The 25,857-nt window shown below is 49.1% G+C and overlaps 1 protein-coding gene across 2 annotated transcripts in view; it reads right to left on the bottom strand.

Moving 5' to 3' along the window:
• CCT8 (chaperonin containing TCP1 subunit 8) overlaps nt 1–25,857 on the bottom strand; it is a 403,324-nt gene that overhangs the window by 192,831 nt on the left and 184,636 nt on the right. For both annotated transcript variants that reach the window (XM_069636365.1, XM_069636366.1), the window contains exon 9: nt 3,737–3,803. In XM_069636365.1, coding sequence (XP_069492466.1) covers nt 3,737–3,803 — 67 coding nt within the window. The remainder of the gene's footprint in view (nt 1–3,736; nt 3,804–25,857) is intronic.

Raw genomic sequence — 25,857 nt, 5'->3', positions numbered from 1 at the left:
TAGCAGGCACAGTAGAAACTTAAACAGAGCGCTTAGTCAGATAGTTCTTGATCCGGGACTTGCCGAGGGACACCACAAAGACATACATTATTCCTCCTTGACCTATTTTCAAGGTCTGCCTGCTTTGCCCAGATGTCTTCTAGGAGCTCCTCGATAACCCTCACCCTTTCCGCAAGTACCTCGCTGTTGTGCGTTTTTTCACATGTTATATTTTCTAGCTCATGGACCCTGGCCTCAAGACCTCCAAAATGGGCAGTTAGGTCGGCCATAGATCTGGCCAAAGAATCCTTAGAAGTTTTGATCTCAGATTTAATTTCTTGGGTGATCTCTTGCTTAAAGGATTTTAGCATCTCCTCAAAGTCAGTTTTAGAGAATGCCATGTCTGGAAGCTTTACCGATGCGGGTGTAGGGTGGATGTCTGCTGTCACTGTTTGCATCTGAAGCGTGGTTGCCGGCTGAGGTGTTAGGAAGGCCTCGATTCCGTGCGTTTTCCACCTCCCTGCTGCTTTAGGCATTGCAGACTGCTCAAACGCTGAGTGCTTCAAGCGCCCGCGGCACGCCTTCGTGCAATTTGAGGGCAAGGAGCGATTAGCCCACAATTGTAAAGAGTTGGGTGGAGCCGGTAGGGGGACTTCCCATGAACCGAACCATCGCAATAGGAGCAGGTCTGACTTGGCGTGGCCTGTGGCCCTCTCTGGCTATTGCTCCCTCGTATCTATCTTATGGTTTAGTGCCGCCTAATCCAAACGGCCCAGGACAATGAGAGTCAATTAACTAGAATCTTATGCTTCATGCTGGTGCAGCCCCTCCTCCAGGGCCTTTGCATGAATAGGCCTTCACCAGGAAAACGCAGAGATAGTGATAACTGAGGAATGACAGTCTAAGTTGCCGGAACCTCACAGCCTCTGCCTTGCTCAGGCAGAGAGTGCGTACAGAATACTAAAAAAGGGGGTTGTGGGTTTGGCATCTCGTTCTCACTCACATTCACCCCTCCAGGTCAGATTCTTCCCATATGCCGTTCTGGATCACGCACTGCAACCTGCCGCTCAGATCTGCAGGGCTGTTCTCCACTGGTCTTGTCGCTGCACCGTCCCTCCCTGGCTACAGAGGGGTGGGGCGGCCGCGACCACGATGGCTTCAATTATGGGAGGCAGGCGCTCCAGGTCCACCCGGGCTCCGAGTCTGGGCAGGGAGCCCGGGGCTGCCTCTGTCTCAGTGATCCTCGCTGCAGAAGTGGGGCCGTCTACGCCTCTCACAGAGCTTGCTCCAGTGGGAGCACGCCACCAACCCGTTGGCCAGTGATCCGCAGAGGCCACGTACGCCTATGCGTCTTCTCTCCATCGGACCACCTTGCTCCAGCTTACATGCTTCTGCCAGCCACCATCATCATCCAGTCCTCCAGCTGGAGTTTAGCAGGAGTTGGGGGGATGATATCAGCCTTCCACTCAATATGGCAAGGGCGCGTCTGGTCTCCAACTTCCAAGCCAGTCCACCCGCTATCCGCAACTGCTGACCTCACTGCCCCCACACTGGCGTCCCCAGCTCTCAGCGCCATCATCTCCAGGTTCCCATAATTCTTCAGTGCATAGCTGTGGCGATTCAGGGCAACATGCTTCTGCAAGCACCAGGATCCGACCGCAGGATGTACTGCCTCAGCAGCCATTCAGCTTGTCCGGAGCCGGAGGTCGTCCCGTGGCTTCATTGGCACGCTCCGCCATCTTGATTGCAGGGATCTCTGGACAAGAGACCCAAGCTACTCCTCACTGATGACGCCCAACAAGGCTGAAACATGTCTGTGGACGCTTGTGGTCTCGTGCAGAAGGGATGTGACCTAGCGGTTCAGGGTGGACTACCCCTTTTGGGGAAGGAGCAAGCCTGATTTGCATATGGTTATTCCCCTTCTGTAATGGCTTGGCAGGCTGAAAAACGATGGTCTGGAGGGTTGCCCAGAGCTCTGCCTGTGGTTATGATTTAGTCAAAACCTTCCAGCCATCATCTTTTTGTTTTGCTAATCTCTGGACAAGTGCCACAGGTTTCCAACGCTCCAAGGCTCCGTTTCGCCTCAGATTCTCATCCAAATCCACCTGGCTATCCCAACATCTTCAGGAGATTGTGCTATTAAGCACTGATGTTACACCATTCAGGATGCCCTTCAGCTGAGCTCACTGCAAGCACAAGGTACTGTACAAAGTCTAAGGGAACTTACCTCTTGCTGTAGAGTTGCTTGCATCTTCTACTACTCACAAGTCTAAGCTTGTGGCCCTACATTGATTCATCTTTTTCTTCAAAGACTTCTGAAAAATGGTGCAAAGACTTTTCTACCTACCTTCAAAGAAGTGCTCCAGCCCATATAGACTCTTGCCTATTGACTTTGGCTTAGCCTGTTTTAACTGAATGACTCTTATTGGGGGATCTGAAAGTATTTGCTTGCTTAAGAAATATTTGTGGCATCTTGTTTGCTCTAATAATCTTCCCTTTTTTTGCTTGCTCTTAACTAATTCTGAATGGCAACAGTAATACACTCATGTCAACAGCACCCTAGCAATTGAAGTCACCTGTGGATGTAGGTATCTGCTGTATGCCATCCCAAATGGGTATTTACTGATTCTGAACTTAAGAGTGTATAATTTTGAAGTATATTTGTGTGGTGTTTTACAGTGCTCCCTTCTGAAGAAGGCTTATATTAACTGACTGGTAAATAAATTGTTTTATCAAGAAACCCTGTGTGCAAGTGTCTGCTTGAATACTTGTCACTGTGAACCTCTGTGTAACTCCCCTAAAGCTCACATTTACCCCTCTTGAGATAATCCTGGCTACACGTCCACACTACCAACCTGTGTAGCACAGACTTATAAGTTTGGGTTACTAATGCCAGGAGGTCAGGGTTGTTGTAGTGCACCCTAAGGGTACTGCATACAATCTTGCCTAACACAAGGTGTTAAGGCAATGGCACTGTACCCCAGTTTGCATAAAATGAGACCTTCCATTTCAGATCAATGCTGGAGAGAATGTGGTATGCTCGGGGTCTGGGGCATATATGGTGGGGCTCACCGATTTTAAAGGCGTACTGGACCGAGATTGATGTACAAATGGAACAAATGTTTGGCTTGTTGAAACCAATACTATCAAGTTTAACATCCTGCTGATATTAGAGACAAAAATAAGACCTAGTTCTAAACAAAAAAAGAAAAGGCTCCTGTATGCTCTACTGGGGATTGCAGAGAAATGGAAGTCTAAAGATCCACCACAGATCAGCAAATGGCTATCAGAGTTTGGAACTTTGTTGCACTTGAATGGATCACATTTTGTACAGGGGGACCAGCCAAAATGTTGACAAGACTGGGCAGAAGTGCTTTCCTTTCGACAGAATGTCTTTAATATTTGTTATTGCCCTCATCTTCCAATCCTTGATATTCAGGGACATTAAAGACATTGCAAAACATAAAACCATGCAGAGGTGACAGGGGTGGGAACTAGGGAGCGGAGGGAGGGGAGAATTTAAGTAGGGGTCTGCTAATGTTTATTATTCACGAAAGGCCAATACATTTCTTTTTTTTTTTATAAGCAGCGTGAACTAACTTTCCACAAACTTTATTCTAGACTGCACATCCAGCAACACAGCAGTTAATGTGACAAATTACTTTCCTAGTGAATTGAACACATTGGTCTTGTGTATCACCGAGATCTTGCATTGTAATAGGACCAAAGATTAAGCCATTTTATTAAATAGACATACCATTCTGGGAAGGGCAACAGAACCAACTGTTTTGCACAATCTTCGAAGATCCCACTTGGAGTTCAACCTAACAATAGATTTAAAAAAGCAAATTTATGTACAAAGAACACATAGGATGGCATAATGGGGAGGGGTGATATTGACAAATGAGTGGAGGAGAATGCAATATGCATTTAATGATAGAACTAGTTTGCATGATAATTCACAAAATATTTTCTTACACCAGGTGTAAATCTTCGGATGACTATCAGGATCATGCATATTGTCACAGTAAGCCGCATAAGGGGTGGACAAAAACTGCATCCCATTAAATACCGAATTCTCTTCTAGAGTTCTGAATATCAAAAGCAGGGGATGGCAGGCAAAAATAAGATGATTGCTGAAAAAGTAATATGTCATGCATTACTCACCATAATAAAATTTCTGATGACTGCATCTGCTTAGATTCACATGATGTGCATATAGTCCGACATCTAGTGGAAATCGCAGAGTATTGCATCTTTCTTTCTAAGATCGAAAGGGGACGTCGACATGGCGTGATTAACACTATCCCCAACGTGACGTGTAGTGTACCCAAAATCCCTCCCGCATCGAGATCCCTCTGGTTGTGTTTTTTTCTGCTGTGAGGGAGCCTTATAGGCAGCGCAAGCTAATACAGAAGAGAATAGGTGTAAGAGCTCTATGTTCCTTCTACTCCACGAGGGGAGGAAGGGTGGGTGCATGTGAATCCAAGAAGATACAATCGGAAATGATATTACGGTGAGGAGTGCAAGTCTTCTGAGGCTTGTGAATCTGCTTCGAATCAAATGCTGTGCATAGACTAGCGAGCAGTACCCAGAGATGTTGGTGGGATGTGTGAAAGAACAGTTGCAAAGAGATGTCTTAGCACTGCTTGTCCCACTTGAGAATCAGACCTAGTGTGTGTATCCAGTCAGTAGTATTGTGTAAAGGTGTGTACAGAACTCCAGGTTGCTGCTTTGCAAGTAGACTCCAGAGAAACATTTGCAATGAAGGCTATGATGGCCCCTGTGTCCAGAGTAGTGTGCTCTAGGCGTGAAGGGTAGATCTCTCTTGGCAAGAGAGAAACAGTGTGATGCAGTTTACGATCCACTTTGAGATAGCCGATTTAGAAACAGGTGCCCCTTCTCTACAAGCTGCTACTGAAACGAAGAACTGGTTTGTTTTCTTTAGTGGCTTTGTCCTTTCCAGATCGTAGATAACCGTTCTCCTCGCATCCAGTGTGTGGAGGCCCTTTTCCGCCACGTTAGTGGTTCTGGAAAAAGGTGTTTAGTTCTATGGATTGGTTGACATGTAACAGATAAATTTAGGCGCAAAGCGAGAGTGTGAGGGAAAACACCTCATCACTGTGAATCGTGACAAATGGGTCCTGAGCTGAAAGGGCCTGCACTTCGCTAACTCTTCTTATAGAGGTGATCGCTACCAGGAAGGCGGTCTTGTAGTTGAGTGCTTTAAGGCTAGCCTTGTGCATTGGTTCAAAGGGAGGCCCCATTAGTCTGGTAAGAACGTTGTTCAGGTCATGCCCGGGAGATGGGTTGGAAATAGGGGGATGAAGCCTCTTTAGTCTTTCCATAAATGCTTTAATTACCAGAATTTTTCACCACAAAACCTTGCTCTGGGATGTGGTGCGTTAGAGGGAATTACCACATTTTTGAGAATTCTCCCTACCTTAGAGACCCCCAGTAACTTTGATGGATTTTGAGGACTTGATTTTTTTTTTTTTACCTGGAGAGAGCGAGACCCCTTTTCCCACTCGGTCGTCTTTTTTCACCATTTCTTTATAGAAAGGTACTTGAGTTTTTCTCTGCGCAACAAACCAGGTTTGGTCTCTTTGTTCATTCGCCTTTGGCGGGCTTCAGGAGTGAAACACGCCACTGGCTCCAGAGTGTCTGGGGTAGGCAGGCAGTGAGGGAGGTGCCCGATACTCCCTGTGCTTAGTCTCCTAGGAGACCCAAATGCACTCTGTAGTGATTGGCCGGCTGACTGTCCGGCAAGGACAGCCACCCTGCTTGGTGAGTATCAGCTAGACTGGAATGAATGGGAGAGAACTGAATAAAAAGGTGACACTCTTGGCTTGGAAGGCAGAGTTGACCATTGGACGAAAGAACCGAAGAAGAGCTTGAAGAGGACAGCTGCGGCAACTCCTGGACCGTTGGTTTGCCCGGTGAAGCCCTGCTGCAGGGTCGAATCGCCAAGTTTGCATCGACAGAGAAGCCCTGCAAGGACGACTTCTCCCTTTGAGTTGGTAGGACCAATCAATTCCCATGTAAGCCACCTGGACAACCATCTCAGAGCTGGTTGAATTTCCTCAGAGTTGCTGCAGGAAACCTTAGAGCCAGGGAGAGGGACACCCGATTGTGTGCATTGCTTGTAAGCTGGCCTAAGGCTTTTGGAAGATCCTCCAGCCTCCCATGAAGCAGGGCTGACCAAGCCTGACCCCACTCAGGAGTGTAGGACCTCAGAAGTGAGGAAAGGCCACTTTGCCATCCAGGAACCGCGCATATTGCTATTTGCTGTACAGCAAGGAGCTGAAATGTGAAACAGTCACTGAAAGTAAAGTTTGCCGGTTGCCAGCTTTGACTGTGCCATTACAGTGCAGGAGAACCCAGACGTCGTCCTCTTGTCCCCACTACTGAGGCCCAGGAACAGTGAGATCTGCAGAGCTAGGAACAGAAGTCTTCAGCTGCATCTTTTTCTTCTTTACTAAGGTACTGTAAAACTAGCCTAAGAGAGCTTACCACTTACTGTGGAAGTACTTGTAACTTCTGCAACTCACGTCGAATCAGCTTGTGGCCCTACATTTGGTTTTTCTTTTTATTATCAAAGACTCGTAAGAACTTGTGTAAAGACTTCCATTTACTTACCTGAAGTGCTGCATCCTATACAAAGACTTTGACCTATTGACTTTGGCTTAGCCTATTGAATTGAAAGACTCTTGTACTATCTGAAAGTATTATGACGATTTGTAAATTCTTGTGTTCTGGGGTAGGCAGGCAGTGAGGGCACCTCCCTCACTGCCTGCCTACCCCAGACACTCTGGAGCCAGTGGCGTGTTTCACTCCTGAAGCCCGCCAAAGGCGAATGAACAAAGAGACCAAACCTGGTTTGTTGCGCAGAGAAAAACTCAAGTACCTTTCTATAAAGAAATGGTGAAAAAAGACGACCGAGTGGGAAAAGGGGTCTCGCTCTCTCCAGGTAAAAAAAAAAAAATCAAGTCCTCAAAATCCATCAAAGTTACTGGGGGTCTCTAAGGTAGGGAGAATTCTCAAAAATGTGGTAATTCCCTCTAACGCACCACATCCCAGAGCAAGGTTTTGTGGTGAAAAATTCTGGTAATTAACGCATTTATGGAAAGACTAAAGAGGCTTCATCCCCCTATTTCCAACCCATCTCTCGGGCATGACCTGAACAACGTTCTTACCAGACTAATGGGGCCTCCCTTTGAACCAATGCACAAGGCTAGCCTTAAAGCACTCAACTACAAGACCGCCTTCCTGGTAGCGATCACCTCTATAAGAAGAGTTAGCGAAGTGCAGGCCCTTTCAGCTCAGGACCCATTTGTCACGATTCACAATGATAAGGTGTTTTCCCTCACACACTCTCGCTTTGCGCCTAAATTTATCTGTTACATGTCAAACAATCCATAGAACTAAACACCTTTTTCCAGAACCACTAACGTGGCGGAAAAGGGCCTCCACACTGGATGCGAGGAGAACGGTTATCTACGATCTGGAAAGGACAAAGCCACTAAAGAAAACAAACCAGTTCTTCGTTTCAGTAGCAGCTTGTAGAGAAGGGGCACCTGTTTCTAAATCGGCTATCTCAAAGTGGATCGTAAACTGCATCACACTGTCTCTCTCTTGTGACTGACTTACTTTTTAAAGAGTATTCTGAATAACACCAGTAAGGTATTGCCCCAGCACCCTTGTTACTGAAGTCATCTGTGGGTGTAGGTTGTGTCTGTGGGCCATCCCAAAAGGGCCTAGTCTGATTCAGAAACTCAGTGTACAGTATTGAAGTATATTTGTGTGTTACTATTCTATTGCTCCCTTCTGAAGAAGGCTTTATAACTGACTGATATACATTATTAATCGTTTATGCAAGAAACCTTGAGTGCAAGTTTATTTGAATACATGTAACTGAATCTTTGTGCACCTCTACTACAGCTCACATTTCCCCTCTTGAGATAAGCCTGGCTGCTCAACATGCTACCAAAACTGTGTAGTACAAGCTTATACCAAAGGTTGGGTTGCCTATACTTGTAGTCATAGTTGTTTGCAGTGTTCCCAGAGGGTACTGCATTCAAACTTTGCCCAACATGGTGTACGCCGAATGTGCAGCTAAGTGGACCTTTACAGAATTTAAAACCAGACCTGAATCTAATAGGTGGGTTAGGTACAGGACGACGTGTTTAGGTGAATTTAAGGGAGAATTATCAATTATGTGCCAATTCCCTTCAAGCTTAGAGACCCCCAATACTTTGGCTGGACTTCAGGACTTTTAATTTATACCCTGGAGTGAGCGAGACCCTTTTCTCACTCATGTATTTTGGATCTGATTTGGATTCTGTAATCTTTGTTTTTGGAGTCAGACTCCATAGGCATCTACTTTGTGTATGGTGACGCACAGCACCTTCAGTGCAGTATCAGCGAAATCCTTTAGATACCTTCTCTTGGGTAAACTACTGTTCCCAGAAGTAGTAAAGTGACATTGATTTTACTTCCCTTTTCAGTCCCATTCTGTAGATCCAGCACACAACATGTTATGCCCCTTTGTAACATGTTTTATGTTACCTTCATTACTTCTAATGGCTGGTGGCAGTGGTTTAATTTTCCTACCATTGTGCTTTTCTACCGCAGGCTTGACCCTCAGCTGCAGTGCTGCACCCATGGGTGACCATTGTGTCAAAATGGCCCTGGTCGTCTTTTTTCGCCATTTCTTGTTAGTGAAGTCTTTCTTGGGATTACTCTGCTGGCCACACCAGGTTTCATCCTTTTGTTCGTTTTGCTTTTGGCAGGCTTCAGTGCTGAAACCCGCCTCTGGCTCCAGTGTGTCTGGGAGGGCAGGAAGCGAGGGAGGTGCCTGAAACTCCCTGTCCTTTGTCTCCTTGGTAATATGAATGCACCCAGTGCTGATTGGCTGGCTGCTCTGCTCTATGAGTGGCAGCTAGGCCCTGCATGAATGGGAGAAACCTGCATAAAAAGGAGGTTTCTTGGAATGAAGGCCGAATCGACCACTGGACGAACATCCAATGAAGGAATCGTGAAGAGAAGCTTGTTGCAGCCTCCTGGATCCACGCTGAAACCCTACTGCAGTGCTGAAACTGCTTTTCCGGAATAAAAACTAGAGAAGCTCCGGAGAGGACGACTCCTTCCCTTTGGTTAGTGGGACCAACTAACCCCAAGACGAACTTTGCTGGAAGACCTTCCCCAACTGGCTGTACTTCTTTGCTACTGCTGGAACTAAGTGCCAGGGGTCGAGAAATCCATAGTCTAGTGCATAGTCGGACCAGAGCTCCAGGAAGATCCTGAGGACCCTCCCAAAGCAGGACGACCCAAGCTCGAGTCACCTCACCAGAGTGCTGGACTCAAGGAGTGATGGAAGCCCATCCTGTATACAAGATCCGCGGTGGTGCCATTTACTGGTAGGTGAAACTGCGAAGTGCCGCTGAACTGAAAAGATCCGTAGCTGCAACCAACCTCCGAACTGCTGTGCAGGAGTCCTCCAGACGTTCTCCCTCTTGTGCTCATGACTGAAGGGAATAGTTTCTTACCTGTAACTCCATTTCTCCAGCATTGGTATCTTTCATGGATTCACATGCTTAGAACATTCCCCGTCGTCAGGCTGGGAATCCCCGGTACATTATATAGACCCTTTCCCGTAGGAAACTTTTTCGACGCTTATGCGTCCTAACCACCTCATTTTGTATCATGCGTGCCCGCGCCGTCAGGGCGTCATGATATAAATACAGGCTCCGCCCCCGCGCTCCCTCAGATTTCGGCCCCCAAAGTAGTGGGGAAACCGGTTTGCATGTTCAGGGGAGGCAGGAGGGCACATGTGAATCCATGAAAGATACCAATGCTGGAGAAATGGAGTTACAGGTAAGAAACTATTCCCTTCTCCAGCATTGGATCTTTCATGGATTCACATGCTTAGAATAGATTACATAGCAGTACCACCCCCAAAGAGGAGGCGTGCATGCAAACCCATATACTTTGTTCGCAAAGCCCGTTCCCTATGATCATGTATACATCAGTAAACGTTAACATAGGATAAACGAACCACCTACAGTCATAAATTCCATAGGATGCAACCCCTCAGCCGGGGCTTACCTTATTGGAATAGGTGTCGAAGCACCGCCTGTCCCATCCGGGTATCTTCGGCATGTTGCGGCGACAGGCAGTAATGGCGGGTAAAGGTGTGTGTAGCCGCCCAGGTAGCCGCCATGCAAATGTCCCCCAGAGGGACTCCGGCCCACAGTGCCGTCGACGATGCCGCTGCTCTAGTTGAGTGAGCTCTTGGCCGTCGTAGAAGAGGCTTCCCTGCCCTGGAATGGCAGTACGAAATGGTAGATGACACCCATCTTGACAGTCCTTGCTTCGAAATGGCTTTTCCTTTAGCACCTAGACCATAGGCCACGAACAGCTGTCTCGTTTCTCTGAACGGTTGCGTACGATGGAGATAAAACTTAAGCGCCCTTTTTACATCCAATGTGTGTAGCATGCGCTCTGCTCCCGAGCATGGCTCCGGAAAAAACGTAGGCAACACAATAGAGGAGTGTTTATGGAACACCGACTGAGCTTTTGGTATAAACTGCGGGTTAGTGGCAAGGACTACCTTGTTCTTGAAAAATCGTAAGTATGGTGGGTCCACCATTAGAGCCTGAACTTCTGAAACACGTCGTGCTGAAGTGATGGCCACCAGGAAGGCCAATTTCCACGACAGAAACTTTAGAGACGATGATGACATTGGCTCAAAAGGAGGCTTCATAAGAGACGTTAAGACCAGATTGAGACTCCACTCCGGCGGAAATTTCTTCTCTGGAGGAAAACTCCGAAAAAGGCCTTTAAGGAAGTGCTTAATCAGGCGGTCGCTGAACAAAGGTGCCGAGTGGCGTCGACGAGTAAACCTGGAAATGGCTGCAAGGTGTACTTTTATTGAAGATACCGACAGGCCCTTTTGAGCTAAGAGCAGTAAGTATGGAAGGAGCTGTTCTGGCTTAATCGATTGCGGGGCCAAACCTGGTTGATCTTCACACCATTGACAGAAACTTTTCCATTTGTACACGTATGAGGCGTTTGTGGAAGGTGCTCTTGCCGCTTGTAGGATACGCCGACAGTCATCCGGAATCGTTAGCCGACCAAATTCGGCGAAGTCAGGAGCCAGGCCGTCAACTGGAGGCTGTCCGGGTCGTGATGCCAAACACCGTCCTGTCGAGACAGAAGGTCGGGGGTCTTCTTGAATCTCATCGGTTCCGCTGCCGCTAAATGTAGCAGGTCTGAAAACCACACCTGTCTGGCCCAGTATGGGGCCACCAGAATTACACGACATGGGTACCTGAGGATCCATTGCAACGTCCTCCGGACCAGGGGAAATGGAGGGAATGCGTACATGAATTTGTTCGTCCATGGAAAGGAGAACGCATCCCCCAGAGAGCCCTGCTGAGGCCATCTGCTTGCGTACTGATGGCATTTTTTGTTGTTCTTCGTTGCAAACAGGTCTATGGACGGGTGTCCCCATTTCTTGAATACTTGTTGTAGTTGTTGGTCGTTCAGTACCCATTCGTGAACTTCGTTCATTTCTCTGCTGAGGGCATCGGCTTCCACGTTTCTCACGCCTGGTAGGTGGAACGCTAAGATTTGCATGTTGTGTTGTAGGGCCCAATGCCAGATTTACTGTGCCTCTGTCGATAGGGACCTGGAACGCGTCCCTCCCTGTTTTCTCAAGTAGAACATCGTAGTGGTGTTGTCCGTCATGACACGCACCACTGAGTCCCTCAGTTGAGGAAGAAAAGATTTTAGAGCCCATCGCACTGCTCTCAGTTCTAGCAGGTTGATATGCAGGGAGGACTCCTGCAAGGACCACTGGCCTTGTACCTGTAACATATCCAGATGAGTTCCCCATCCGCTCAGCGATGCATCCGTCACCACCGTCTTTTGGAACTCTGGTTCCAGTAGAGGCATCCCTTTCGTTAGATGAGTAGACACTCTCCACCAGCCGAGTGCTTGAACTAGTTGTTCGTCGACGACCAGTCTGTCGGACCAGCGACCTCGGCTCTGCGCCCAACGGTCCGCTAGAAATTCCTGGCAAGGTCTCATAAACAGACGGCAGTTGTTTATCAGCGGAATGCAGGACGACATGGTCCCTAGCAGGGACATGTACTTGCGCAGCGAGACCTTGGTACCAACTCTCCATTCCGACGCCTTGTTTTGAAGTTTTTGAATTCTTTCGCTGGATGGTCCCACCAGGCTCGTGTGTGTATGAAACTCCGCTCCTAGGAAGACCAAGGTCCTCGAAGGCTCTACGGAGGACTTGTTGAAGTATATTGCGAAGCCCAGTTCCTGTAAGAGGGACATTGTGGCTCGTAGACGGTCTCGTGTTTGTTCCTTGGATGAACCTCTGACCAGCCAGTCGTCTAGATATGGATAGACGTGATGACCATCCTTCCTTAAATGGGCCGCTATAGGGGCCAAGCACTTGGTGAACGTCCTGGGGGAGGACTTGAGCCCGAACGGGAGGACCTTGAACTGAAAATGCTTTTTCACGACGACGAATCTTAAATATCTCCTGTGTCGTGGGCGTATTGGAATGTGAAAATAAGCATCTTGAAGGTCTAGTGATGATAGATAATCCATGGGTTGCACCGACCCGATAACCTCTTGGAGCTTTAGCATTTTGAATTTTAGGCTCTTTAGCCACTTGTTGAGTACTCTCAGGTCGAGAATAGGCCTCCATTTGCCGTTTGGCTTTTTTACAACAAAGAACCTGGAATAAACTCCTTTGTCCTTCCTGTGCTACAGGAACTCTCTACCGCCTCTTTTTGCAACATAAGCGCCGCCTCTTGTCGTAGGATTCGGAGGTGGGGCTGTGTCGAGAATAAAGGAGGAAGACGCGGAGGCTTGTCTTTGAATTGCAGCGCATGACCCATGCGAATCGTGTCTAGGACCCATCGATCTGTGGTGATGCATTTCCATCGGTCGAAGTGGAGAGACTCGACCCCCCAGGACGTTCCGAAGGCCGTCATTGGTTGCTGGTTTGCTTGGTCTTCGTTGAAGACGGACCTGAGCCTCGCCGTCTGGAGGCTTGATAATCCCTGCTTCTACGTGCCGACTGGGACGCTCGTCTGAACCCTTGTGAAGAGTAAGAGGGCCTGTTGAATCCACGGTCCCTCGAGGCTCCAAAGCGGGAGTTTCCAGAAGCACCCCTGAAGGGGCGAAAAGAACGAAAATTTCTACCCGTTTGAAGGCCGCCGAGGGACCTAGCAGTATCTGTCTTCTTTCATCCCTTTCAGCGCTTCATCAACCTTTTCGCCAAACAGGTGTTCCCCTTCGCATGGCATGTCAAGGACTTTGTACTGGACTTCAGGACGCAAAGTAGTACATTTGAGCCACGCTTGCCGACAAAGCACTACTCCATGGTTGATTTGTTTGAACCCAGATTCTGCTAGGTCAACTGCGATATTGATAGCGTGGTTCGAGGCCTCTTCGCCATCCCTCACCAGTAACATAGCTGCTTTCCGGTGTTCGTCTGGCAGGTGTTCTAGGATAGGGGCTAGTTTGTGCCACATTTCCCTATCATATCGTGACACGATCGCTAAGGAATTGGCTGCTCTTACTGTCGTCGCTCCGACCGAGAGGACCTTCTTTCCAAAGGCGTCCTGTCTCCTAGCCTCGCTTTCAGGTGGCGTTGAACATTTTTGCTGGACCCTGGCCTTCCTAGCCGCTGCCGCCGACACCAACGAGTCAGACAAAGGCTGTGCTGTTAGACATTTTGGAGTGGACTCCGGAGCTTTAAACTTTTTCTCGATCCGTCCCTTTATGGCTGGCTCCGAGAACGGATGGCGCATCGTTTTGAGACCTTCTTGCCACACGTGGTCCAGGATTGTGATGGCAAATACCGATTTTCTCCTTTGACCCATATGGTCAAAAAGGAAACGGTCTTTCTTCTGCTCCTCAGGAATCAAGCCGAATTCGGAACAAGCTTTCCCCATCATTGCATGGAAGGCTCCCACATCATCCGGGGGAGATGGCTGTGACTGGCTCCTCGTAGACTCTAACCTCTACATCCGAATTCCATGTTGGGTCCCTTGAAGGTGACAGGGAGATGTCTGACCCTGAGTCACCCAGTATAGAATCGGACTCCGACAACTCACCCTCCTCCTGTGCTCGAGGACGATCTTTAACTGCCTGTGGAGCCGATGGGTGTTTCGTCGTCGAAGGAGCCGTACAAGTTTGCTCGTCGACGGAAGGTACAGACAAAAGTGACGATGACGTCCCGTGTTGAGGGAACTGCGTATCCAGCCGTTGCAGGAGCTTCTGAAGAGTATTAAGCACATCCAGAGACAAAACCGTCTGGGGGGGTCAATAACGTGGACGATATCGGTACCATACCCCCGCTCGCACTCGTCGCCGTCATCGTCGACGTGGAAGGCCGTAAGCCTAAATCCGATGGTTGCAGAAGCAGGTCACCTTCTCCTTCCACCGAGCCCGCCGTGTCTGGCTGCAGTAAGACCTCCGGGGGGATCGGGTCATACACCTCGGGCAGCCAAGCCATAGACTGAGTCTCCGTCGACGGGGGAATCCCCACCGCTGCTGCTTGAACGGTAATAGGCATCGTCAATGACACCAAGGTCGACTAGCAAGTCGTCGTCGAGCCCTTAGACTTTGTCGTCGATTTGGATGCCGATTTCCCGGCTGAGGCTTCCCGACTCATGGAAGACCTGGGACGGTCCCCCGAGGAGGATTTTGACAGCGCTAGCCTCTCCATCTTAGATGATGAGGATGAGGACTTTTTATGTGATGAGGAAGATCCATCCTGTTTCCCCTTATGCTTGTCCTCAGAGCGCATTTCAGCTGGCCGTACCCTCTTCGATGGAGGTTCCAACTTACTCCTGGAGGCCGTGGAGCCAACTTCCGAAGCCGGGTAGGCCCCTGCTCCGTCGTTAAGCCAGTCGACCAGCCTTCTTTTTCGGTCCTTAAGGGTTTTTTGGGAGAAACCCTGACAAATTTCACATGTATCCGCCGAGTGGTGCGGGTGGAGACAGTAGATACAGTCCATGTGGCCATCTCCTTCATAAACCTTCTTGAGGCCACAGGTTGCACACGGGCGAAATAACGCTTTTCCGGACATAATTCTCTAGAATTTAAACTTCGCCGAAGCGAAACAGACAAAAACAACCTAGTTTTCACTAGTAGTAAAACACGAGGACCCCACTACTTTGAAAGACGGTTGAAATCTGAGGGAGCGCGGGGGCGGAGCCTGTATTTATATCATGACGCCCTGACGGCGCGGGCACGCATGATACAAAACGAGGTGGTTAGGACGCATAAGCGTCGAAAACGTTTCCTACGGGAAAGGGTCTATATAATGTACCGGGGATTCCCAGCCTGACGACGGGGAATGTTCTAAGCATGAGAATCCATGAAAGATCCAATGCTGGAGAAACACAGGATCTGCAAGTCTGCAACCAGGAACGAAGTCAGCTGGATCCTCTTCTTCTAACCTATGGTACTGTTCTGACTAAGGGGTACTTATCTCTTATTCTGTAGCTTGCTTTTCTCTGTTGAAATTTGCCATAGCTGGCTTTCTAGATTTATTCTAGCTCTAACATTTTCACAAGTTCAACAGCTTGTGGCCCAACAGTGATTTACAACAAACTAATTTTGTGCAAGACTTTTTGTGTTAAGACGTACCTCAGCTCCATAAACATTGTTGAAATTGACTTTGGCTGTCCTGGCTCCCTGCAGACTCTTCTGTCCGATTGACAGATTCCAACTGTCCCGCATAGGTGGTAACTTATTTCCCTTTTTAAAGAATGTTCATTTAAAACTGACTTAAATAATTATTTTACTAGAAAACCTTGATTGTAAGTGTTGCTTTGATACTTGTATGTGTGGATTTCGATTCTACAGCACATTTACCCCTCTTGAGATAAGTCTAGCTGCTCAGTCACTCTACCAACTTGTGTAGTAGAGACCCATACCAATAGGTGGGTTACCCAATACCAAGAGGACAAAACTGGTGTAGTATCCCAAAGGGTTACTGCATACAATCTTACCTAACAGTGATCATTCAATAGTTTTGATGCCCTTGCCATACCAGATGACAAAGTGCTTCCATTTGCTGGGGTAGCAATGAATGGTGTTTGGTTTCCATGCCTCCAAGTATGTCCATACATCTTTGAGGAAGTTTGAGGTACCCAAACTCTTATGACCTCAGGAGCCAGGCTGCTAAGTTGAGAGTTTGAGGGCATGGATGCAGTGTTTCCCCCCTGGTCTTCAGACATGTTGTACGTGCATGGCAACTTCCTGGGAGGGGAGACCGACATTGCCATGAGATGGGAGAAACAAGGCTGGCAGGCCCACATCGGGGCCACCAGTATCATCCTGACTGGCTCTTGGTGCATCTTGTGCACTATTCTGTTGAGCAGGGGAATTCGGAGGGTCTAGGGGTGTGGGGGGGGGGAAGAAAACATTTCCCAGACCATGTTATCCAAAGACCATTCCCCTTGGAGCAGTTCTGAGGGTACCTGGAGGCGTAATTTGGGCATTGTCTAGTGTGGTGAACAAGTCGACCTATGGGAAGCCCCATTCTTCAAAAACTTTGAGTACAATGTCCTCCTGTAGACGCCACTCGTGCTCTATGGGTAGAGGGGAGTCTCTGCCGAGTACGTCCGCCAGAAGATTGAGTTCCCCTGGAATATGCTGTGACAGGAGGAACATCTTGTGTTTGAGAGCCCACTTAAATATGCACTGGGACAGTTTTGATAGCCACAGAGGGTGAGTTTAAGTAATAAATGGCCGTAGTACTGTCCGTGAAGACTAGAACCGTCTTCCCTGGAGGTGTGTCTGGAAGGCCTTCAGTGCCTTGAACACTGCTAGTAGTTCCAACAAGTCTATGTGATTGGATGCTACCGCTGGGGACTACACGCCGTGCGCCATCTGTTGAAGGAGTTGAGCCCTCCACCCTGGAGATGCATCTGTGGTGAGAGTGGCTTCCACTGCGGCGGCAGCGAAGGTTTTCTCCTTCAGAAGTTTGTCCCTTGACCACCAGTGCAGAGACTAAATGAGGGCTACTGAGACAACCACTAGATCACCCAACTGGCCTGACACCATTGGCTCGAGAGCCACTCTTGCACGGGGCGCATGCGCAGGCGAGCTTGAGGAACTAGGTAGACGCAGGAGGCCATCCCTAACAGTTGCATGGCCTTGCGTACGGTCACCTTGAGACTGGCTACATAGTGAGGGACCTGGAACAGCATGCTCTAAATCCTCTCGTTGGAAGGAAAGACGACGCCATCTTTGGTCTGAATTAGAGCTCCCAGAAACTGACTTGGCTGGGGTTTAGACTGGACTTTCTCGTTGATCGAGAAGCCTAGGTTGAAGAGATCTACCATCTTCTGGGTATTTGTTTGGCATGTTCCATACGAATCCCCCGTTATGTGCAAGTCGTCGATGCAAGGATAGACTAGGATGGACTGCCTGCGCAGGTGAGCAACTACTACGGCCAGTACCTTCGTGAACACCCGTGGAGATGAGGCAATGCTGAAGGGGAGAACCTTGAACGGATAGTGGTTGTCTATCATGAACCTGAGGTACTTTCTGTGCGCTGGCAACATATGAATGTATGCATCCTTCATATCCAATGTGGCCATGTAATGCCTCCTTGCAGCAGCAGAATTACCTCCAGGAGTGTGGTCATTCTGAATTTGCGATTTGTTCGCTGGGTGCAGGTCTAACAGGGCGCATGGTGAGATCCTTTTTGGGTACAAGGAAGAACACTGAATAAATACCCTGGTTTATCCGGTGAATGGGGACGACTTCTACGGCACCCTTTCCCATAAGAACTTGAACCTCTTCCAGCAGGATGCACAGGTATTCTGGTGACAGGCGTCTGCTCTTCGGTGGGTGGTATCGAGGTGGTCGGTGAAGGTCTTTTCCCACTCGCTGACTAAGTCCGCCAGCCAGCCTCCCACCGGGGTGCATGGGGGGGGGCCCCAGACCTCCTTGCCGGTTCCATTTTGCTTCGGGGCCTGCGTGCCGCCTTGGGAGCGACTTAGTCAGCCTCTTCCACCAAAAGCCTTGGAACGGCCCCTGTAGGCCTCTTGGGTCATAGATCGAAGGGTTGACGGTACAAAGATGATCCTACACCGAAACCCTTTGTCGATCTGTCCGATTTTCCGCCTGAGGCACAAAAGGATGGATGATGCTGCTGAAGAGAGCCAAGGGCACGGGCTGTCTCCATCTTAATGGCCTGCAACTATTTGTCGACTGCTTTCCCAAGAGGTTGTCCCCGAAGGGCATGTCCAACACCCTCGTCTGGACCTCTTGATGGAAAATGGTGGCTGTTAAGCGAGATTGTATGCAGTACCCTTTGGGTGCACTACAACAACCCTGACCTCCTGGCAATAGGAAGCCAACCTTTGGTACAAGTCTGTACTATACAGGTTGGTAGTGTGATTGAGCAGCCAGGCTCATCTCTAGAGGGGTCAATGTGAGCTTTAGGGGAGTTACAGAGATTCACAGTGACAAGTATTCTAATAAACTCTTACACACAAGGTTTCTTGATTAAACAATTATTAGTCAGTTTGAGTAGAAGCCTTCTTCAGAAGGGGGCAATATAATAGTCACACAAATGCACTCCAAAATACACACTTCATATTTTTAAGTCAGTAAATACCCTTTTTGGGTTGGCATGCAGACACTTCCTACACCCTCAGGTGACTTAAGTAACTAGGACACTGGACATCAATGTATCACGGTTTGCATTTAGAACCAGACTTAAGAGTATGTCAAAGAAAAAAGGTTATTAGAACAAAACAAGAGATCTCACAAATATTCTGAAAGCAGGCAAGTACTTTTTGTAAACCCCCCAGTGCAAAGGTAGTTAACCCCTTCCTGGGAGAAAGACCAAACACAATGTCAGAGGGAAGAAGAGTCATTCAGGGAGCCAGGCTAGGCCAAAGTCAATTGGGCAAAAATCTAGGTGAGCTGACACTCTTCTCCCAGGTAGGTAAAAGTCTTGCACAATGTTTTATAAGTCTTTGTAGAAAAGAAGAAATCAAAGTAGGGCCACAAGCTTGTTTAGGCTTGTTAAGTAAAGAAGCTGTTAGCAACTCTAAAGAGCAACCAACAGGTCTCAGAGAACAAGTGAGGTTACACAACAAGAGGTACATTCTTAGACTGTACAGTACCTTTGGTTAGAAGAAAAAGGCTTTGGCTGGCTTCTGTTCCGGTGCAGCTCTGCAGAACCCCTGTTCATGGGCCTCAGTCGTGGGGACAAGAGGGAGGACTCCTGCACTGCAATGGGACGATCAGCGACAGAAAAGGACCAAGTTCTATTCAGTGGCACTTTGCTGTTTCAGCTCCTCGCGTTGCAGCAAATAGTACCAACGTGGACACTTGGCTGTTGAGCAGGGCTTTCCTTGCATCTGGGGTCCAGCACTCTGTTGAGGTGGCTCAGGCTTGATTAGTCCTGCATCCTGGGAGTCCGAAGGATCCTCCTGGAGCTCTTGGCCAACTTAAAAGCAACACACACAATCTGGTGTTCCTCTCCCTGGCAATCGGTTCCAGCAGCAGCAATGGAAGTACAGCCAGCCTCGAGAGGATGTCCAGACGAGTTCGCTTTGGGGTAGATTGGTCCCACCAACCCGAGAAGTCGTCCTTGCAGGGCTTCTCTAGTTCAGTCGGATTCGGAGCTTCAGCACTGCAGCCAAGCTTCACCAGGCAACCCAACAGTCCAGGAGTTGCAGCAGGCGTCTCGTCCAAGTTCTTTGGATTCCTTCATCCAGTGGTCGACTGCCTTCCAAGCAAAAGACATTACCTTTTATGCAGGTTTCTCCCATTTATTCGCAGATGTCAAACAGGGGCACACCAGAAAGGAACGCTGTTGTATCAGCGATGGCTCTGGTATAATAGGCTCTCGGACAGCCAACCAGTGACAATGAGTGATGCAGCCAGAGTGCCACCTGGAGATGGAAGCTTTGGACACGGTCTTCCCATGGTTCACAGGACCAAATTTAACAGAAAGTTGAGAATTCTTCCGGAAACTGTGCGGGCCACAAAAAACTTCAGCAGTGAGCCCCATCCAGCGAGTGCAAAGTCCTTTCAGCCGGCGACGAAGGAGTCAGAAAAAACACAGGCAAGAACAAGTTGTCGAGATGAAATTCCGACGGAAACGTCCACAGCACCACCCTTGTCTCGTGGAAAGCCAAAATAGAGCTGCTTGCACGACAGGGCCTGGATCTCACCAACTCTCCTGGCAGAGGCGATGGCCACAAGAAAAGCGGTCTTCCAAGAAAGGAGCTTGAAAGTGGCTCGATGCATAGGCTCGAAGGGACCCCCGACCCCCCCATGAGCCTAGTCAGCATCACGGTAGGTTCTCACGCCGGGGCAAGGCACCTTCACCGGCTGCAACGACCGGAGCAGTTTTTTTTAATCAACTCCTTGACTAAACTGTGTAACCAAAGAGAAGACCGTCCCGGAGACCTGGAGACCTAGTGGAGCAGGAGATAGCCGCCAGATGCACTTTAATGGAGGCATGCACCAGCCCAGTCTTAGCCAACGACAAGAACGGAAAGACTTGGGGGGCCGTGACCCTCGGAGGGATAATCTTCTGCGACAGGTACCAAGCCGCAAAACACTTCCCATTTGTGCCCGTAGCATTTAAGAGTTGACAAGGCCCTGGCAAGTACCTCCCTGCAGTCCGCCAGCAGCTTGTAACCACCGAACTCTAATGCTGCATGAGCCAGGCCTTCCGGTTCAGCGATCCTGAGTTGTGGTGCAGGGATGTGCCTCCTTCCCTGGCGAGCAGATCCGCAGCCACAGGTAGCTTGACTGGAAGGGACGCCGACATGCTGAGAAGGTCCGGGTACCAGATCGGACTCGGCCACGCTGGTGCGACGAGGATCATCCTGCACCGACACCATCCAAGTTGACTGATGACTCGTAGTAGAGGCAATGCTGGGAACTCGCAACAGGACTTCCCACGGGAAGGGGGAAGGAGAACGTGCCCCCCCCCCACCGACCCCCATGGTCCCTGGCTGGGGAAACTGCTGGCAAACCTCTGGCACTTGGTGTTCGACGCCACAAAAAGATCAATCTGGGGTCTGCCTCACCTGAGGAAGAGGTTGTCCACTTGATCCTGCCGAAGCCAACACTTGTGCAAAGAGCGCAGCTCCCTGGTGAGGGTCGGCGACAGTGTTCTTTACTCGAGCCAGGTGACCAGGAACGAGAAACATCCCCCTGGGTGACGGCCCAGTGCCACAGCTCCTGCTCCTCTCTGGAGAGCACTAGGGAACTGGTGACCCCCCTGCTACAACGTGGTGGTATGGTCTGTGAAGTCCCTCACCACCTTGCCTTTGAGAGACAGAAGAAATGACTTGAGGGCCCAAAACACTGCCCGCAGGTCCAGAACGTTGATGTGGAGCTCCTTCTCCGGCAGCCACAGGCCTCTCGCGTGGAGACGTCCGGTGTGGGCTCCCCAGCCCTCCAGGGAAGTGTCTGCTGTGACCGGCTGGTATGGGGGGGCTGTGTAAATCTGAACCCCCCGGCGATGTTGGAGCGCACGCCCCACCACATCATCGCTTGACGGAACTCACTTATCAAGCACAATCCAGTCCTTGAAGCTTTCGGACACCTGCGTCCAGGAATTCCTGAAAGGGGCGGGGGAAGGGGGAGGGGGGTTGCATCAAAAAAACTGCAGAGCCTGATAATGTAGCTACACGACGACAACATGCCGAGCAGCGACTTGTTGGTCCTCACCATGGCGATCTTCAGTGCCAACAGCCATTGCACCATGCTAAAAATGGCTGCTATCCTCTACCGAGGGGCCGCCAGGCAGGATACCTTGTTGAGCCTGGACCCCAGGAACAGTGCGTTCTGCGATGGAACCAAGCAGGACTTTGGAAAGTTCACTGAGAACCCCAGATCCATCAGCAGCCGGACGGTCCTCTCCATGTGATCGACAGCAATGTCCCTTGACTTGGCCAGGATGAGCCAGTCGTCGAGGTATGGTTACACAGGAATTCCCTGTAGGTGCAGATGGGCCGCCACCAGAGCCCGGCACTTCATAAAGACACTGGGCGCCGACTTCAGTCCGAAGGGGCGAGCCTTGAACTGGTAGCGCTTCCCCTGTACGACAAAATGCAGGAACTTGCAATATTTTTCGTGAATGGTGACGTGGAAGTAGGCGTTCTCTAGATCCAGCGACGACAAAAGTCTCCTTCTGCCAGTTGGCCGAGCACGTGCTGCAACGAGACCATCCTGAATATTTGGGACTTGATGTACTTGTTGAGTCGCCATAGATCGAGTATGTGCCCCCAGCCCCCGGTCTTCTTTCTTACTGAAGTATCTGGAGTCAGAGACCCGGAATCGCTTCGGAACCAGGTCTACCGCCACCCCCCCCCCTTTTATTTTTTTTTTTATACATGGCCCAAAGGGATGTGTTCCTGCCGGGCCACCAGTGGTATCCGCGGACACTCCGTTGAAACTCCAAAGTGTCTCCGTGGGTGAGAGCGTCCAGAACCCAGCGATCGGTGGAGATGTTCACCCACACGCCGACGAAGTTCGCCAGTCGGCCTCCCACTGCAGTGCAGGCCCGACGTCTTGGCCGGTTCAGTCCTGCTTGGAGGCGGCATGCCACCTTGGGAGCCTTGAGGACGGCCACCTCCAAAGGCCTTGGAACGACTCCTGTCGGCTTCTTGTGTAGGGGAACGGGGCGGTTTGCGGTAAGAGGATGATCCTCTGCCGAAATCCTTCATAGATCTGCCCACCTTCCCTCCCGAGTAACGAAAGGATGGATTGTGCTGTTGCAGCGTGCCCAGGGCACTGGCTGCCTGTCGGTCTTGATGGCCTGAAGAGATTCATCAATGACCTTTCTGTGGGATGTTTCAACTCACTAGTCCTGGGCCTCTGCAACATTACTGTGCATTGCTTGCATCAAGAACATCAGAATGGCTGCTGGAAAGCATGCTGCTCGCTAAAAATCACCCAAATGTGCGCAGTAAAAATCTGAAAAATATGTCGCCATCCACTTTTGCCTATCTCAGTGGTAACACGAGACCACTGCCAAAACCCATCATTTGGCTGCCTACAGAGCAAGGCTGATTGCAAAAGAAACAGCTGTGTGAAAATCCGTTTGTCAAATTTGCAAAAATCATGGCTCACAAACCACCCAAAAGACCCAACCTCCTTGTTGGGTTTTAAACATCATTCTACTTCAAGAATCCACATAAATACAATGTCCACAGAAGTACACTTATCAGAAGAAAATCCACATTGAAGATTGCTTGCTTGGAAAATTATGTTGAAAATGGGTGCAATACCCTTACTCGCCTCTGTCAGACTCTGGCGATCTCTAAATCCGACAGGTGAAACTTGTGTCTCAAAAGCTAAATATGCCAAAGAAAGACTTGCTATCATAAGCCTAAGAAGTGGATACTATTCAAAACTATTTTAAAAAGGCTTAAATTAAGAAATTGGTTGATGTATTTGTTAAAAATGTGATTTATATTTTAGGACAAGACAATTTCAGACATTGTGCTTAAAAGTTAAATTTAGCCACACTGAGCTTCAAAGACATTCCACTGCTCCCAAAGGAATCTTCCCCCTGCTCTCTGCTAAGAAACTTGCAGGCTGGTGTGAAAGGAACTGGGAGGGGTTGCTCTGAGTGTAGACAAAGGACTCCTTTGAGCTGAATGAAAATGCTAATTCGGGTATGACTGACATCAACTGCCCTGGCAGGAAGAAGACCATGTGACTGACTCAGCCGAGCCTTGGAGGCGGGCCAGACTGAAAATGTGGATTTGAAACTAAATTAACTGTTTTGGGAAAAGACTTCTAAAATATTGTGCCGAACTGACAAAAATATGAAACTTGGAGATTATTAAAATGAAAAAATGTGCTCACAGTTTAAAACTAAACTAGAATCTGTGCGATGTTCTGAGACTGAACCACAACATTTTTTAATATTGTGGCTATTGTGATTATGCTAGGAACATGAAAAATTACAGGAATATGCCCAGAGGGTATGTGCGCAACCAACCAAAAGCGCGAAAAACTAATTTATGAACCAAAACTCGTAGGAAGATAAGATTTGGACAGAAACGTACCTTAGGCAATCTGTGATGTGTATATGTATTATCAGCAAGTCTGATATTGGAAATAGGTTTTTATGAAAAATAAGACATACTGTACAGAGACAAAGGGGAGGTTTTCTCCCTAAACCATAAACATGACTGTTCCTTTCTCAAATCAGGAGAGGGGGAATTCTTTGACCCATCAGATCCTTAGAGGGTTGGGCATAGACAATCAGCCTCCCCAACCATTCACTCATCACTGATCCACTGGCAAAGCACCCTGCAGGAAGAACCAAACTCCAGAACCAGACTCCAGAACCCTGAAGCAGAGGCCTAACCCAAAAAGCTGAACCCTTTTCAGCAGGCCTTTAAAATCTAGCAACCTGATTTTAACCCCTAAACTTCCACGGGGCCTAAACCATTCAACAGCCTGGCCAAGCTGTTCTGCTGCTTCTGGCCAAGAACCTGTGCTAGAATCAGAGATCCAAACCGGTAGAGCAGTGCTGTAACCCAGAACCAGTCAGATCCAGTCCAAGAGGCTGTGCAGCCCCGAGTGCCTTGCTGAGAGCAGAACCAAGCGCCTGAGACCTGTCCGGTGGCGAGCAAATCCCAGCCAAACCTTTGACCAGATCTTTGACGGGCCCATTCCATTCTCAAGCCACAGTAGTGAGTATTTATTAAAGAACTTTCCATAGTCATCTTTAAAATAATCTTATTCAATCCATCTCAACCTATCCAGAACTGCATTATAGAATCTTGTGTCCATCCTGAATCCTCCTCATTACATAGTCTGTGATAATTGTAGTGATAATCATCTGTGCGCTGATATTTTTCTGAAGAAAGTCAAGTGTCCTGGAGGACAGAGGTCAGAGCGGAAGGCGCCCTGTTCTGGTGGCTGTCCCCTTGGGTATCTTGTACTTTCATAGCCCCTTAGTATAAGTCCATCTTGGTTCCTAATATTTAAAGCGCATCTTTCATTTTTGAAATCTTGACCCTTTTCTAAGAAAAATCTACCTTCACTAAAACCTCTAGCTTTTGAACCGTACGTCCTAGAAACGAAATTTAAATGTCTTTGAAGCCAACATCCTCAGCTTTCAAACAAACACCAATTCCTTATAGTGGCCCCGGTGTCAACAGGGGTTGTCGCCAGTTGTGCCGGTAGTGGTACTGGGTCCGCATCCTTAACTGCATCTCCAACAACAGTGTGTGGAGGGTCGAGAGAATGTCCTGCAACAGGTCTCTGGGAGGTGGCTGGGGAGTAGGGTCACTGGGCCCAGTGCCGAGGTCATCTCCCCCGCCGACATAGTCGCCCCCTCCAGAGGAGACTACCTAGTCGACGTTTTCCGTCATCATCCTCAACGTCTTCCCAATGGAGCGGACAGAACTCTCGGAAGAAGTAGCCGTGCCCTGGAGTGCTTCAACACCGCCCGCTCCTTTTTGAGTCCGGGGGGGGCGTTCAGGGTGGATTGGGGTTTGTCTCGTGCTAAGGGATGGGTTTTTCGCCCCCCCACATCCCCAACTGGCTTGGCCAAAGCCTCCCGCCTGGGAGAAAGCCACCCTGGCAATCGTTGGGGTACCCTGGACCGGGTCAGCCCCTTTCACCTTCGAAAGGGCAGCCGCCACCAATTTGATAGATTACGATATAGCCTGCATCACCTGGGCCCTCACGGGCAGGTCAAACCGATCTTACAATCCTCCTCCTCGTGCTTCAGGTGACGACAAAGGCACTGGGAATGCTTGTCCGCCATGAAAACATTACGCAAACCGCAGCTCGTGCAGAGCTTGAAGAGGGAAGCACCGTCGTCCT

The sequence above is a fragment of the Ambystoma mexicanum genome, chromosome 7p (genome assembly GCF_040938575.1).
Source record: "Ambystoma mexicanum isolate Mex_15411 chromosome 7p, UKY_AmexF1_1, whole genome shotgun sequence".
Lineage (NCBI taxonomy): Eukaryota > Metazoa > Chordata > Amphibia > Caudata > Ambystomatidae > Ambystoma > Ambystoma mexicanum.
The sequence above is the reverse complement of the archived record's forward strand: the minus strand, read 5'-3'. Positions and strand labels throughout refer to the sequence as shown.